Source organism: Haliotis asinina, chromosome 7, assembly GCF_037392515.1.
Source record: "Haliotis asinina isolate JCU_RB_2024 chromosome 7, JCU_Hal_asi_v2, whole genome shotgun sequence".
Lineage (NCBI taxonomy): Eukaryota > Metazoa > Mollusca > Gastropoda > Lepetellida > Haliotidae > Haliotis > Haliotis asinina.
The window spans coordinates 39,862,862-39,880,705 of record NC_090286.1 but is presented as its reverse complement, the minus strand read 5'-3'; the positions used below and the strand labels follow the sequence as shown (position 1 = coordinate 39,880,705).

Here is a 17,844-nt window from a genome sequence, read left to right as displayed (position 1 = left end):
TATTCACATATATTTCAGCCTAGACGGTATTTTTACGGCCTTGTTTAGGAAGTAGGTGTGTTTCAGTTGTGGGAAAATGTGTTGTATTTCTCTGTATGCATCACCATGGATGTATCAGTGTAGGCTTCAGAATGTGAAACAAGGACACTATTTTAAATTAGTCATCCTAGATTTACTAGAAGCATCTTCTGTTGTCATTTTGAATAGTTACTTTCGTTTACAATATCAGTAAGTATTGTATTTTCATCTTTGTCTTTGACAGAAAATTTGTTAATTTTCATCCTTTTAATTCTATTAATAATTTAGATTTAGTGAAAATTGGAAGGCACTTTCTGTCATGTCACCATTAACTAGGACAAATGTGTAACGAAGGTATATTGGATACTTTTTTCATCTAATATACCTTTTAATAGTAAGGAGATGAGGAATGACTTGATGGAAGTTTGATGGTATAGTTGTGTTCTTGTTATCCTCTAATGAGGTATTCTGTTTCAACAGAGATGTTAAAGGGTCCTTACTACAGATAGGGATCTGCTGTGTCTTAAGGGCATGCCACTTGGGAAATCAGTAATCAATTCAAATTGTTCATAATGATAAGGTTTGTACCTAAAGAATTGAAAATTGAATTCTTGATTTCAGTTAATGAATGTTCCTAGAATGTTCCTCTTTTAGTATTGATAAAAGAAGGCTGCACTGTAAGAGCACTAACATCACCTTGCAGTTTGAAGAGTGTATGATAGGGATGCTATTGCAATATACTCTATACAGTCAAGTACATGGAAACTACCAACCATTGTCCTGAAGCCCACCCAAACTGCTTCCAGATATGTGTATATTTACTACTCCGGAGATATTTAAAGAACACTTGATTCTTTAATATTACATTGTTAATTTGTCAGGGCATAACATATTAAATATAGAACTGGGTAAGACATTGGTGCTATTTAGGTATTTATGAGTGGTATATGTGATATTAGAACATTACGCCTAACTTGACATTCTTTAATGCAGAATGGTATTAGTTTAAACGATTTCCTTTCTGTTGCATCTTTCCAGTTTGACAATGTTTCATTGAACTTCCATGTGTTTTTCTCTTACTCAGACAATGATGATGATGGTGATGATGATGATGACGATGATGACGACGATGACGATGATGATAATAATAGTGACCAAAGCTTTTACATATTCAAAAGCTGTCATTTGTCTGATTCTGAAGATAGCAGGCCATGTGTTTATCAAGATCCAAAACTGATGGGGTATAGATGTATCTGAGAATATTGACAAGACACATAGCAAGTCATTCATGTCGAGATCCTGAGTAGAAAAATATTGTTCATTGTTGTAGATAATCATTAGATGCACAAAAATAAAGTTATCATGGTTTGGAAATATCGTCTGCTACAGAAACATAAACAGAATCCAAACTTCCTAATTTTAGGGTCTAGTGCTGGAAGAATCTAGACTTGGGAAAACACTCTCAACATGAGTTTGGCTCCCTTTAAATTTGCTGTGTATGTTTTGTGAGACAGACTAAATACCCAGGTGCAGTTTTCCTTTGTATAATGTAGCAGTTAATGTACACGAGTCATTAAATCTTGCAGCAGTGTTTGTATCATATTATACTTCACTCAACAATGTTTATTGGAAACATTATTCCTCCCTAGTGTATGATGTAAAAAGTACACCTTGTCATGCTTAATCAATAACCATATGATGAACTGCATCAAGACATAGTCCGTGACAAGAGGAGGGACTTAAGGTTATGATGAGGTGATGACATGTATGGGATGAAGAAGGAGATGGCATAGTGACGGATTGCTCCTGTCACAGCTACTGACATGACATTGGTACTGACATTGCGAGGCACTTGGTACAGCTGAGCAGTAGCTGGTATGTTGATTAGGGAAGTGAGGTGTCTTAAAGGGTCCTTAAAGGAACATTATTAGTGGGGCATTGAGACATTTGTGAAATATATGAGGATGGGAAGTCTGAACAAAGTACCTTGGTTGAAGGATAGGGCAATGAAGAACTTATAAGAGACATTTGTGAATAAGACGGGAAGGAATATACAGCCCTGTTGTGCTCCACGTTAGGTTGGTTTTTGAAAACAGTGCTCACTAGCACAGCCTGTACTTATGCTTATCAGTTTGTTGTTAGCATATGCAAATTTGTCTAAGCACAATCTTACAGATGGGTCTTCTATCATAGTTTTTTGAAGAAAACAAAAAACATTGGTCACCAAAACATGTTATAAAATGTAGCATAACAATTTTTTATAGCTCATACTTCTTCACATGTATAATCACTAAAAGAAATTGTCATTTTACGTTTTAAATTACCATAACCCACCCATGTATTTGTATTGTACAGTCAAACAGTAAGAGAAACATGCCTATAAACTGAAAGATGTACTGTAACTGCTGTTAGAGGCTTTAGTGTACAAATTAACCAGAAGATGCAATGCAGTATCTACAGACTGCAATAAATGTGCACATGCAGTTTATCGACCAAACTAGCTATTCTCAAAAGGTTCATAGCCCATTCTAAACACATTGGCTATGATCAAAGTTAGGAATTCTTAGGGCAACAAACGTTTTGAGAATAATTGTCCAGGAGATGGAATGCATCGACTATAGAATGCAGTAAATATGCAAATTATGCAGAAAATTCATTCTATGGGTATAGGATATACATATTTTTTGGAACTAATAGTTCTGAACTTATATTGTTCATACCCAGCTCTTATAGTTTTCAGTTTCATTTCATTGAAACAACCAGTGTAAGTTTAGGGTAAGTATAAATTTAAAACTTTGTGAAACACAAATTGTGAGCATTATCTATTGGGATCCATAGTTATTTATGATTATATACCTGGAATAACTGTTTGGAGAGAGAATGACATGTGTTAGAAACTTAAAACTTCCTGATCAACAATGACTGGAATTTTCATCTACAGACACTCAACTGGACATGAGTCATCGTCTGGTGATATGTCATGGATGTAGGGGTTAATTCCTCCTCATTTGTCCTCTAGTTCAAATGTCAAAGGTGTTGACGATTTCTATTGGCAGTAGAGTAGTGTAATGTAATGTACCTTGTCACAGGTCACTACCAGCAACAATGGATGCTGATGTTTGTGTAGGAAGGGGTTGCGAATAGGATTTCCTTTTGGCAATTGCTTTTTTCATGTAATGAAATTGCATTGCAGTTAGTACCATCAGTGATTGAGAGTGTATAGTAACAGAGAGAACTTATGCATGCTGATGCATGAAGTTTCATTGTATATAGATGGGTAACAGTTGTTAAAGCATTCCCATAAAGCAATTTACATTTAATAAAAATATATCATACTATGTAAAGACAAGAATTTTTTGCAACTGATTCAAATGAATATTTTTTACATTTTTTATTAAATTCATTCATAATTTAATAAAAAGGGCTGGGCTATGTAAAGACATGAATATTTGGCATCTGATTCAAAAGATTTTTTTTTTCACATTGTTACTAAATTCATAAATTTTATGAATGAGATTTCACAAACAGATATATTTCTGTGCAGCTGTTTCAACACAATACTTAGGGGCATGTTCTGCACATACAAAATGTCAATGCCAGGGAATCACTGGCCTGGATTAGCTATTGATTCCAGATTCTTGGAGGTGAAAATTATATGAATATATCACAAAAACTTAGTGTTGACTCCAGGTGTTCGTGAACAAGTTAAGCATATCTTCTGATGGAAGTATCAAAAAATCAGTGTTAAAGGTTCTGAGTAGCAAAATTCTCTTCTTATGCATGGCTTTAACAGTGTCAGTGCCAGGACCACTTTGTGAGCCATTTCGGAGGTAATTACTGGCAAACGATGTTGCCATTCCTTTCAGATATGTGAGTTATGAATGATTGTACTCTCAAGTGGGATGTGTTATTATATTTTTGATATTTAGTTCAAGATTTTTGTGGCTCTGAGCGAACTGAACATGACTTCAGTTTGTTACAAGCTGTAAATGACACATTTAGCGTTTTTCGTGCCAGGTTGAAATTGATGGTAAGAAATGCCATGACCTTAGGCATATTGAAAGAAACCTACTTGAACATTCAATTCTTCCTGCACAGGCTGGCATGGAGTCTTACACATGATTAGATTCGTGAGCCGTACAGCGAAGTAGGATTGTTTGAAATAAACCAGCCAGGTCATTGATTTGTGCAACTTGTATCATAGGTTTTTATATATGCACATTTCAAAACAGTGTGATATTGACTTCAATATTGACAGTTCAGATATTTTGTTATTGATCCAACATACAGCCCACTCAAAGAAGGTATGTATTCATACTACTAGTATTTATCTGTCATGCTATTTTAACAATATTGATATGAAAGATGCCTGTGGTCTCAAAATGTGCATTGTGGAAGTAGATTGGTTGGCTGGTTGGTTTGTTGATTGTTGCCACACTCAGCAACATTTCAGGTGGCATGTGGAATAATCGAGTCTGAACGAAACAATCCAGTTAACAGCATCAAAAACATGCGCTCATGGTGGTCGCATGAGGTGACTGATGGATCAGGTGGTCAGGCTTTCTGACTGCGTTGACATATATCATTGTGTCCCACATGCATAGATCAATGCTAATAATAGCAATCACTGGATTGTCTGGTCCCGACTTGATAATTAAAAACCTGTGTTATTTACCTGGAATATGGAGTGTGGTATCATACAACACACAACATAACAAACTTAAATCTTGAAATACAAATTATTAAGTTGCAATTAGGGGAGAAACTGTACACTCTTACCTCTGTATGGTACGTACTGCAGTACAATGCCTTTGCTTTACTCCCTTTCTGCATATGAAATCTTACTTCAGAGAAAATAACAGAAAGAAATGCATAGACTATGACAATATGATTCAATTTCTAGATATTTTTTAAAAGGTTTTTAGAGGTTAATAAAATGACCACATGAAAACCGAAAGTAGCAGATTTTTGGAATGCATTACGGTATACCAACCTGAAGGCAAAATACAGTGTCGTACCTCCCCCTACCCTAGTAGCAAATTATAGTAATATATTTACAATTCTGTGAACATTAGGAAATACTTTGGACTCAACATTTATGCAGAACAATGTTTTTAACTTAACAAAAGACTTGCATATTACCAGATTAATATGGTTGCGAAATGTGTTGCACAGTATGTCAAGGGCTTTAATATGGATAAGCTCGACATATCAGCTCAGGTCTTGGGTAACATTTGTTTCAAGATACACAGGGCCATTTAGCGGGTGTGTTAGATATGTACCAGATTGTAGCACTAACAGTTGTTGATATCAACATACAGATGGACATTGTGAAGGAGAAGTGGTCGTTGTGCACAAGGTGGTAACAACAAGGGATAGGTCAAAGGAAAGCTGATCTGTAATCAGTGTACAAAGCCAGCCATTCCTGATGGTAAATGCCTTTAAGGGTGTGTGTTAATCTGCTTCTCCACTCACAACAGCAGGGGTGATCTGCAGAGGGAGATAACAGAGTCATTGGTAGTGAAATGGATTAGTCGTGTACATTTCAGCTGCAGTCTGTCTCAGTAAGGCTTATTACAATGACTTCCTTTCACTATCTCAGGATGCATGGTACAGCATTATCATGTGCATGAAGGCACTTCATACTGCTATCTGGAATGAGATGTCATGAATGACAAGGAACAATTGTGCTAATATCTCTTACTTGTGCTGATAAGGCCAGACCAATTTTATTTCTTGTTTTACGGACCTGCCTGCCTTATTTTTTCAAGATTAAAAAGAAAAATAAGAATTTTCCCTGCACAAAAAATAAAATCCTAATGTTTTTGTTGGCTGAAAGTGTAAACTCCAGAAGTAAAGTACTTTGAATATTTAGAAGGAATATTACTTTGGAAATTTTATTTTTATTTTTTTTTCCTGTCTGCCTTTAGGTTTTCAGAGGACAAAAATCCATAAAACAAGAAATATGATTAGTCTGGCCTAAAGAAACATTCACCTTCAACTACTTGTTTATTGCATAGTGATGTTTCAGTGTACATTCTTACACCATTACCAAGTGGCTAGACTAACAACTAGTCTCTGAAATGAACATATTTTACTCAAAAAAGTTCATAGTAAAAAAAAATAATAATATAATGAAATGGAGCCCTTGGATTTTCTTCAGTCCTAAAGCTAAGGGAATCTAGACTTGCCACATTTTCTAGACTTGTATGGGCTTTCTTGGATATATTTGCTTCAAGGTCTGCACTACAGGCTACCAAATTGCTTATGGTTGTGCTTTTGCTGTTTAAAATCCAAGAATGAGATCTCTTTTTTAAAAAATCTTTTAATGTTTCAAATTTTTATAAGAAAAACATTGCAATGACTTGGTAGATGTCTTTCAGCACATGTCGTGAATTTCATGAGATCTGAGCAAGAAATTGACATTTTAAGAGGAATGTTCTTAATAGGCAGGTGAAATTGACATGATGGAAGAAAGAAATTGACAACAGAGATATTGAAACTGAAACTATGGTCCTGAATTAGTATTGATTTTGTGATGATACGACGTCCTCCATGAGAAACTTGTTTGGCAGGAAACAACACATGTATGAAATGGAAGACAGCCTTGTTTCTTTTAAAATAACTTCCAGTCGACATTTCGTCCAAGTTTGGAGATACAAATTTCGCATGCCCCCCATGTGCTATTTGTTAAATCCCAGCTTTGAAAATACCCATGATTCCCTGTTTTTCTTTCACTGAGAGGGCGCCGGTTGTCTTGGCTTTGTACAGGCGGTATCAAAGAAACAACCTGCCATTCCTTTCAACATATCACATATGGCGATTGATTTTCAACGAGAAGTTCAACAGATGATTGTCTTCAAGAGTAGATTCTATAAGCTACAGTGAGTAGTATGAAAGTAGTACCACTTGCTGCATGTGAATCATTAACATGATGTTCAAGCCTGTAGATGCCGTTATGATAGTTTAATGTTCTTGTGAACTCATATGGGACTAAGTATCAAATTAATAGTAGGTGACTACACAAGTAACATTTGATATTAGGTTTAATGCTGCACACAGAAATATTCTAGCTAAATGGCCTCAGTCCATGTAAAATCAAATCTGGATAGACAAACCCGTGATCAGGATCATTTGCATCATTGAAATTGGGAAATGATGAAATGAGTCCGAAAGTCAGCAAGTCTGACCATCTGATCCTTGTTTGTCGTCTCCTGAAACAAGCATCATTTGCTGAGGCTCAGTTCTAACTGGGATCTTCATGATTTAATATTGGTGGATAATAAAATCTGTTGATTTACCTTTTTGGGTTGATTATTTAACATCCATTGGATATGACTTTTAGTAGTATTTCAGCTATATCATGGAGGCGGAGTCAAGAAATGGGCTTCACACATTGTACCCATGTGGGTAACTGAACCTGAGTCTGCGGCATTGTGAGCAAATGCTTTAACCACTGGGCTACCCCACCACCCCTCCTGTACCTAAGAGAATAGATGGTTGGTAGAGGTGGAACTCTATTCAAGAAGTCTGAAATTTTCTCATATATGGATTAAATTATCACAAAATAGTTCCCTTCTCCGAAAAAGAAACATTGCTGTCTCAATGGCAACTGTATTTTACCTTTTACTTTTGCAGTGATTTTCAATAACCATTTGAATGTGTTGTCCCCAAAGATAACATAACTTCACTTAGAAAACCATTTTTGATAAAACCACTTCCATAGTGTTCCTGTTTAAACATACACTATTTCCAATCTGATAATCTTGCAGAAAAATTACCTGCAAGTCCAGACTGTGTGAGTTCTGTGCTGTTTCCATCCCAGTTGATTAGAGCACTTGTCAGTGATGGTGCTTTAATCACAACCCTTGGCAGTGTTTTCTTGACCTTCGAACTTGGCACTGGGGACTGTGGCAAATGGTGGCAGTCCTGCATATGGTAGACATCTCAACACTATTGTGTTTGATTTGGTGCCACATGTTTCACATGCAGTTTGCCAGTCGGAACCAATCCCTGCAACGTGCACTAGCAGGCTTTAGGGACTGGAAGTTTTTGCTTCAGAGTCCAGCCATAAGTGTCAATCTAGTAAATCGTCATATTTCACTTGTTAATACACTCCACATTACAGTTTGCTGGATAAATAACATGTTTTTGTTTCGGAAAATATTTGCGACACTTTACAAAAATGCTACAGTGTATTGTTTTTTTCTACTTGACCCCTTGAAGATTTTAGCAATCATTCTCAATGTTGATATCAAATCTGTTAACTGAAAAGTTCAGTGAAACTTGTACGCATTAGAAATATCCATGTGATATCTGAAAGGCTGGAATTTGAGCAGAAAACATTTTAACTTTTAAAACCTACATATCTCAGTAATGTCACAATATGTTTTCATATTGTTTTGTACTCAGATTTAACTGAGTTGTGAATTGATAATTTACTATAGATTCTTTGGTCGTGGATTAGTTTCCTATTGAATGCAGCAGTCTGCAATATTCCAGATCTGTGGTGGCAGTCTGTAAATATTCAAGTATGGACAAGTGTTCAAGTGTATGGGGACAATCCAGTGTTCAGCATGATGCTTAGTAAAGGATCACAGAAGGATATGACATGTGAATAGTAGACTAATCGGCTGAATATTTCCTGTAATAAATATCTACAAATATGTATACTCATGGTAGGATTCTGTCAACTGGGTACCAGACTTTCTGGCAAGACTCTGTACTTCTATGTTCAGTTCAAAAGTTGAAACTGAAAGCACTTGTTCTGTTCAAGTCTACTTGGTGTTAAATCAGTCGACACTTTATGACATAAATGGTCCATGAGACTGGGCAAAACTGTATCATTCCAGAACGTGCAGAGTCATCCATATTAACACATCCCATCCTTCACACCTCTGAAGCTAGTGTTGGAGATGCAGGAAGGTTGTTAACAACTTGGAGAAGTGAGGTAGTGAAGTGGTAAAAGTGGTTGCCAGAAGGCTGAGGTTCAGATTCCCCACATGATTACAGTGTATGAAGCCCATTTCTGGTGTCTCTCATCATGTTATTGCTGGAATGTTGCTAAAAGTGACATAAAACCATACTCACTCACTAGTAACTACTCAGTTGGGTGCATATGCATGTTTTTGCAATCCTGAGGCGCAAAAATATGTAATACATAATTTCTGCTAATATATTTTTCTGGATGTTTCCTTGTTATCTAATAATAGGATTCAGAATTCCAGATTTTTTTCAGAGATGTGCAGCTGGCAAGAGATTTATCATATGTTTTGTGTACTGAAAGAGGTACTGATGCAAATATTTCCATTATTTTATCACAACCATCATGATACAGTAAAATGCTTACAAGTCCTCCATCCCAGCTTTGCTGTTGAGGAAACACAATTGTCATTTAGCCTTCTATTTGTGTCTCTGATTTGTCCAAGTGTTACCATCAACAAGACAAGCATTGCTGTCATTGCCGTCTCGAGTTAACCATCAGCAGCTTACTAGTTTCCTCATCTGCAGTTATCCTACAATGCTATTGATTAGAAAATAATATTGATCTACGGCAAGGAAAACATGTTTTTTGGCATAGTCTCCTAGGAATGTAGACACCATGAGCAGTGCGATAACGAAACACATTTCCATCTCGTTGTTTGGGAGTTGGGAAAACATAGTGATGGGACATTGCAGGTGTTGAGATATGTAGTATATGAAATGTGCATAAGTCAATTGCATGTGTTGATGTAAAAAATACTTAGGTTAGTTGCAATGTACTCACTGACACATCCAGTGGCATAGTGTTGTATGTATACTCAGCTGTGTTGCTGGGTGATGTCTTGAACGTTAATAGTCACTGGCATCCAGTCTTTCTCTGGTTTGGGGTGCAGTGGTAGCCCAGTGGATAAGGTGTTTGCTCATCAGGCTGAAGACCCAGGTTTGATGCCACACGTGGGCTCAATGTGTGAAACCCATTTCTGGTGTCCCCCTACCATGATGTTGCTGGAATATTGCAAGATAAACCAAAATCACTCACTCACTCACTCTTCCTTTGGTTTATTAATGTATTGGGTTTAGAAATTTGTTAAATTTCTTAAAGACTTTTTCACTGATATTGATCCTTATTAGTCAATCCGTAAATTCCTGATACTCTGCTTTCAAATCTTTTGTATTTATTTCACCCATTCCTTTTAATTTATGAATTTAGTAATATGAGACTTAATGTTGGGAGGTATGCTTTCAATGAATAGTGAGTAACTGAAGTCATATTTAGGTGCTCTGTTTATTTTCATATGTGATATCTTTAAATAAATCAGTGTTGAACTCAGTTCACTCACTCATTCGCTCACTCACACAAAATATTCAAAAGCATGTACACATTGCCACACAGTATCTGTTTAAGGTTCTTTGAAAACCAGCATACATCTGTTAAAAATTCATGATAAAAAAGGAAAAAAAAAATATTTGAAGAATGTTTTGTTTTTCTTATCAGCCATGTGTGTGTGTGTGTTGGTGGGTGGGGGACTGAGTAATGCTGTGGCTGCGATTTTATTACTGATGTTCCCATAATTGTAACATGACAAGACACCATGACCAGTGGCCTGATTACTGTAGTTAACAAGCGCTTGTCAGATCCAAGATCAATCAATCCCATCATTATGTAAACCCAGATTTCATCAGTACAAGTGCATAACAATTTGTGAGTGGCAATGGCTTTCTTCAATCTTACGTAATCCTAATCCCCTATTGTCAAATGACTAATGAGGACTCCACCATTACATGTTGTTACTTGATATGAGAGAAATGCTGACACATGCCAATATTGTAATATGAATTAAACATTTGATTATGAATCTCTTGTAATGAGTTACAGTCAGGCATTTGGACATTAACTGATTAGAAGATGAAATCCAGTATATAGCGTGGAACTGGTTGTCTTGTTTTAAGGTGACATTGTCCTGATCATTGTTGGAACATGAGCTTCAGATTATGCTGAATTTCATAAAAATGACATATGTCTTTGAACACCATTCAGAAGTGATACACATGAAGACGAGAATTTATGGATGTCATCTTCTTTATTTTGAGGGTCATGATGTTTCAGAGAATATTCTTTCTGGAAGTTGACATTTACTAACTCCTGTTGTTAGGTTCAAAACAAATGAAAACAAAGTATTCAGGATCCTCTGATGAATGTTATCAATAATAAAACATTTATGTAAGTACTCATGCAAGATCGAGATAACCAAAACAGCAAAGGAAAAGGATATCATTATTGTTCAGATTATATACTGGTATTTGGTGTTTAAATGTCTGAAACAACATGTGTCACAAAAGATTGCTATGATATAAAAGAGCAGCATGAGTATACATGTCCTGAGTGAAGAGTGAAAGCACCCAGTCTCCCAACTGAGTTATGCCAGTCATGAGCAACTTGTATGAGACACATGTAAATATGACTGGAGGGAGAATGCAGCCCTGGTGTACGCCAGCTTGTAATTAGCTTTGCTGATGTGAAGCTGCAATTTTTGTCTGTCTATCAGCTCTGCCTGGCGCTATTGTTTTGAGGACTGACCTACACAGCCTCCTGACTTTATGGGAGACAGGTGGGTCGACATGCAGCAAATGGTGGCCAATCGGAATGATATCTAGTGAGAGGAAACGTGCTAATCAAAACAACATGTTTTTTGCGGAGGGTGGGCTGTTATGGCTTGTACTCTGAGAAGTTCTTTGTCAGTGGGAGGGAATGGATTTACACGTTATGAAGGTAATATTTATATCATGTCTTTGTTGATGTACATGTTATCAGTTTTTGTATCCTATAACTGTTAAACAGTTGAGAGGTTGGAGGGGGAAAACTTTGGCTGAAGACCTGTTGGAGTTGTATTTTGCTGAAAAAGTTTAACAACTATTTATGGATCTGGTTTATGTGAGCACAAGTTACTGTCTAGAGTAGTTTTGATGGCAAGTGTATGAGAGGACAGAAAAATTACAGTTGTCAGTTTTTACTTCTATGATTATTTTTTACTAGAAACCGTTACATACTATTAAGGCTAACAGTTTATATTTTACAACTGATAATAATGATAATCAGTTATTGTTTTGTTTTTATATATATTTATATGTATATACAAATTTAAATACCAATGTATGAATGAAAAGTGAAACCATTCACAGTGGTTCTGTCCTCACAGTTTGATGTCCTATTACTGCCCAGGCTGTACACCCATGTGATGATGCCAGTAAAATGTCAGGGGTTAATTTCACTATCTAAGTAGGGGGGAAATGTGTTAATGAGAATGTGAGGGGGAGTGTGTGTGTGTGATTACCTTACATGAGTGGCATTCTGGCATGACAAATTCAGTGTCAAAATATTGAACTCCACTCCAGCTATAAATCAAATTTAAACCAACAGAGTTGTAATGTTGGTTGAAATTATCTTTAAACCCTTCAATAACCTTTATATGGACATCTATTCATTAATGGATCACAGTTGCTTGTTATGGAATCAGGCATTTTGCAATTTAACTTTCAGGCCCTTAATTTCTCGAAACAAACTTAAGTCTGATTTTTTGAATTTTTACTCAAATTTAAGAAAAGACAGGAAAATGCATTTCACAGAATGAACTGAAATCAATATTAAACTCATAGTTGACAATTTAAGTTTGGTTTATATATTACTTAATATGGTTAGGCTTCTTTATTTAAAAAATGTAGTTGAGTTAAAAATTATGCTGCTTCAAATTGTCAAACTCAGTTTGAAGTTTCAGTAAAAACTTAAGTTTGTTTTGAGAAATCCAGGCCATGATTTATTGACAAAGATTTGTTTTATGCATAAGGAGAGAAGTATTAGCTGTACTGATCATCAATATAAGTGTAAATGGTGAATCTTGTTAAATAGGTACAAAAGCCAGAGTTACTTTGCTGAAATGGAAAGTTTAAACTGATTTGCCTAATTTTGTTAAATCGAAACTTTTTCAGATCCCTTTTGACATCAACACATTTTCCGCTGTGTAACTTAGGGTTCAGTGTACATAAAAGTAATACTACTAGTCGTAGATGTATGACTTAATTGAAATTTAAATATTCCTCGTATAGTATTTGGGGAAATCACCTCTTCCAAAGTCTCCAACAACAGAGCCAGTCTTCTACAAGAGGCTGAAAGTTTGCTATCTGAGAAACGTGTTCAGCCAAGTTGGCCACATGGCACCATTATCAGAGACGATATTGATCCCAAAGCTTGCAGTAAGGTCCAGATCAGCTGAAATTCACCTCGGACATGTTGACTATTGTTTACACTGACCAGATCCCAACTGCTGAGGCATGAGTTTCAGTCTGTCTACGGGATGTTAGTGGTCAGCGATGAAATCCTAATCTTCAAAGTGTGCTAGAAGCCTTGACTGCTGATAGTGACATTTCGTAAAAGGTTTTACATTCTTGGTAAGGACAATGATGAAGCACGAATGCAAGGTATGTTTTTATGTGTGGGGATGGGAGACATATCTCGTACATTTCTTTCCAAGTTATGTCAATTGCAGCTTGTACATTTTTTCCTTGCATGTATTATGTTTTCGGATGTGTAGTTTGATGTGAGGGACAAAGTGGGTAGCATGCTGATCTAGTGTTTGTCTGGGAAGTTGGGAAGTTTCAGATGGGAAGGGAGAAAGGTCAGAGGTTGGACATAGATGTCAGTGGCAAGGTGGAGTAGGTAAGAGGGGTGAAAAGTGCATTTTTGACACCCAGGGATTAAAACAAATAATGGTGATAAGCCCATATTATTCATTTATTATTTATTCAATGTTTTTATATTTTTATATTTAAGGTACATATAAGATAAAATAATGATATGGATATAAATTGGGAAATGTAATTTTGATGTTTGATGAAGCAAATAGATAATGTTTGACTCAATTCTTTTATTACACATTAATATTTCATAGGTGTAAAATTGTTAAATAAATTTGTGAAATGCACATGTATGTGTGACAGTTTTAAATGTACAGGCTAATTACCAGGTGTGTGCATCTCGTTATGTCAGCCTGTCATCACACAGGTGTCAAGACTAGAGGAAGCATGTGATCACCCATGCAGTGAAAAGACAATAAGATGGCCTTTAGATGTTGGTTTTCTTGAAAAGACAAAGAGTTTTAGCTACACTTACATGTGTTTCATGTGTATGTCTAAACTTGAGCTGTTTTATTTAAAATGTCAAATTTGATAAGGCTGATTGTGAGGATTCTCATGTTCAGATGATATTGAATCTTTCAGCCATGAATTAAGCCACAGGGACTTGTATCGCTTAGAAACAGCGCTCGAAAGACATATGTGTATAGACCCTACCCTAGTACTATATAAAAGGAAAGGGATGTAACGAAGAAACCACCCCCTGTTCGATCAAAGTTACATGTCACCGCGTAAAATATTTTTAAGGCAACGTCGAGGTCAACGGATCGAACGCTAGATGATTTCCCTACAAAACGAGCCATAAATGGCCACAATCGGATCATTATTTCAAAAGTTATACTCCACGAATCATCGAAAACAGCTACCTCCGCAATTTCACGCCAAAATCATGGATCACCAAATACGGCGAAAACTCACCTTTTAAATTAGTTTATTAATTCCAGACACGTTGACAGCACCAGCGCTGGCTGGATTCGATCGGCTGCGGCATTCCGTGGGTCGGAAAACTTATTGCAACACCTACATGTCATTTTCTCGACAGTAAGCAAAACATTTTCACCAAAATCGCTGGCAAACCTACTCACTTGTCGGCCATACGTGACCTTGACATTCATTGAACTGAGCAGATCCGCGCAAACAGACTCGGGCCATCCGACTGGCCACTGCCACTGTATATTTTATTTCCCACCAATCGGATGGCCCGAGTCTGTTTGCGCGGATCTGCTCAGTTCAATGAATGTCAAGGTCACGTATGGCCGACAAGTGAGTAGGTTTGCCAGCGATTTTGGTGAAAATGTTTTGCTTACTGTCGAGAAAATGACATGTAGGTGTTGCAATAAGTTTTCCGACCCACGGAATGCCGCAGCCGATCGAATCCAGCCAGCGCTGGTGCTGTCAACGTGTCTGGAATTAATAAACTAATTTAAAAGGTGAGTTTTCGCCGTATTTGGTGATCCATGATTTTGGCGTGAAATTGCGGAGGTAGCTGTTTTCGATGATTCGTGGAGTATAACTTTTGAAATAATGATCCGATTGTGGCCATTTATGGCTCGTTTTGTAGGGAAATCATCTAGCGTTCGATCCGTTGACCTCGACGTTGCCTTAAAAATATTTTACGCGGTGACATGTAACTTTGATCGAACAGGGGGTGGTTTCTTCGTTACATCCCTTTCCTTTTATATAGTACTAGGGTAGGGTCTATACACATATGTCTTTCGAGCGCTGTTTCTAAGCGATACAAGTCCCTGTGAATTAAGCAGTTGATGTCAATGTGAATCATTTTACTTGAACACATTAAGTCATGTTTCATTTTGATGACACACTGCCTACTAACTTCACCTGCTTCTGAGTCTTGCTAAAAAGATATGTGTTGTAAATTGGGTTGAAGTATTTTTTTGTTGGATTGATGAAACTGATTTTGTTTGCTGAAACAGAGACCATGTAATAAAATTGATGATATGGTCTCTGGTTGAAACAATTAACTACCTGACAATTGAGATGTGATGGGGATTCTCAAGTAACCAGTGGCTGATGTAATGTTTAAGTTTTTAACATAGCTACATCCTTAAATACACTAGGTTCAGTTGATCCTGGCTTTAGCATTAAAAGACATGGTTTATGAGCTGTAGTTGTGGGCTGTTGATGAGAACATTTTGGTTTACATGATCATGTAAACAAGCAATACAAATAACAATCTCTTTTGCTGAAATTTATGACAGTTGTGTGTTTAAGTTGTTTGTTCATTTTCAGTGTGCAATAGTACGTGTCAGGTGGTGATTCCAGGTTTGACTTGTATGCACATGTATGTTTCACTTTCAGGTAGTCATTGCAGGTGTAACGAGAGTTACATGTACATTTCTTGTTGTGATTGCAGGTGTAACTAGTGTCACATGTACATTTCAGGTGGTGATTGCAGGCCTGACCTGGCCTGGCAGTAGTATGGACACCCAGCTATAGTGGACACTGTTTATACTGGACACGGTGTGTGGTCAAGTCAGGGGGATGGGTAGACACTTACAGCTACTTGTCATTATCGTGGTGATCAACTGTCAGCTGACAGCTGCTGTGCCAGGTATGTGTCTTTTATTGTAAGTTAGTGATCCACTGAAACCTTTTCAAGAACATCTTTAACATTCTTTCTCTGTGTGTATGAATAGGCAGTCTCTCAGTAATGTAGAATGCTTTCAAAGACTTTATTCAGTTGGAATGAGAGGTGCCACTGAAAAGAAGGTATTATGATTACTCTTCCAATTGATTAATTTTGGAATAAGGGTAGAGTTGGTCCAAAGAAAATGTTCTTTGTGGTTAAAATGACAGATTAAAGTAAGAATTAAGTGCCCAAGAGTGTATAGAAAACTGTGATGGGTGTGTGGGTGTACTGGCCCCACTGCTACTGATGATATCAACCACTAGTTTGATTTTAGCATCACAGTACTAATGTCATTTATCTTATTCTTTGCCAATATTCATTTCAAGCCTTTTCACTAATAATGTCAGTGCTAAAAATGGTAACTTATACAACATTTTCATATTATTGTTGGTATAACAGTCATTTAAAGAATAGTGTCGCATATAAATTCTTGATAATTCCACCAAAATAATTCTAAAAACTACCCTAGAAATTAACCTTGAATGAAACAAACTTGTCATTATTTGAAAATATCTAAAAAAATTACTTTCCAGCAAGTAATTGCACAACATTCTTGTAACAGTATAATAATTTCCTTAATAAAATCCTATTTCTATTGAACAGGCGTTATAAAAAAATACTGTGAAATAAACAACCCTCAATTTCACTTACACAGCTACTGATCTGTATATCACTTTGTTTTCCCACGTTTCTCACACACTTAGCTTGTATATACAAAGAAACCTATTGTCTCTGAAAACACCTCCCTTCTGCCTGTTTACAAGGGGAAATTAAGTTGTTAAGATTCCAAGTAGATAGCTTACAAATGTCTGATGCCAACCGTCTGAGCATAACAATAAATACTTACTTCTTAAACTGATTCCTGTAACCTTGAAAAAAATGGCTGAACATATTGGGGTAGGGGCAAGAATGAAGGATTATAACTAACAAGATATGTTCGAGGTGGTTTGAGCAGTTTGCAGAATCTTGGGTTTGAAACACAAAAATTCATGTGAAGCAAATTAGTTCTTTTTACATGTATATTGGTACTTTTGTCTCATGATCTTAGACTGTTTTCATAATTGTTATCCGCCATTTGAAGAATTTGCCCACATAACAAAATTGTGTTTTTCGTTTGTTGAGGTGTTTTACTTTTGAATTTAATTAAAATCTGTTTGATCATGTTTTTCAAATGTTTCAATATTTGTATTGACAGGAAGCTGAAATTTCCATGTATTTAGATGTTATTTGTTTAAACAGACTTTGATATATGAGACATTTGGTTAAATTTGATTGTAAAATGCAATAAGGCTTACCTAATTATCTACTTAAATTGTTTTAGATTTAAACTTATTTGTACATTGTTGAAAGATTCTTTGATGAGTGCTAATAATCCCCCAGTTACACAGATTGTTATCTTTGTTCTCATATGAATTTTCAAATATATGCCATTTTACATGTAACTTTCCAACTCATTTTCATAACATTTTGACAAGAATGCATATTTCATCTCTGGCACAGAGGGGACA

The 17,844-nt window shown here is 36.3% G+C and overlaps 1 protein-coding gene across 2 annotated transcripts in view; it reads left to right on the top strand.

Moving 5' to 3' along the window:
• Positions 1 to 17,844, top strand: part of LOC137291150 (adhesion G protein-coupled receptor L3-like) — a 76,267-nt gene that overhangs the window by 27,688 nt on the left and 30,735 nt on the right. Inside the window, exons 1-2 of one of the 2 annotated variants that reach the window (XM_067822437.1) lie at positions 11,545 to 11,770; positions 16,090 to 16,258. In XM_067822437.1, the coding sequence (XP_067678538.1) occupies positions 16,189 to 16,258 (70 nt within the window). In that variant the 5' untranslated portion in view covers positions 11,545 to 11,770; positions 16,090 to 16,188. Of the gene's footprint in view, positions 1 to 11,544; positions 11,771 to 16,089; positions 16,259 to 17,844 lie in introns of those variants that run through there. The other variant, XM_067822436.1, reaches the window with a different exon arrangement.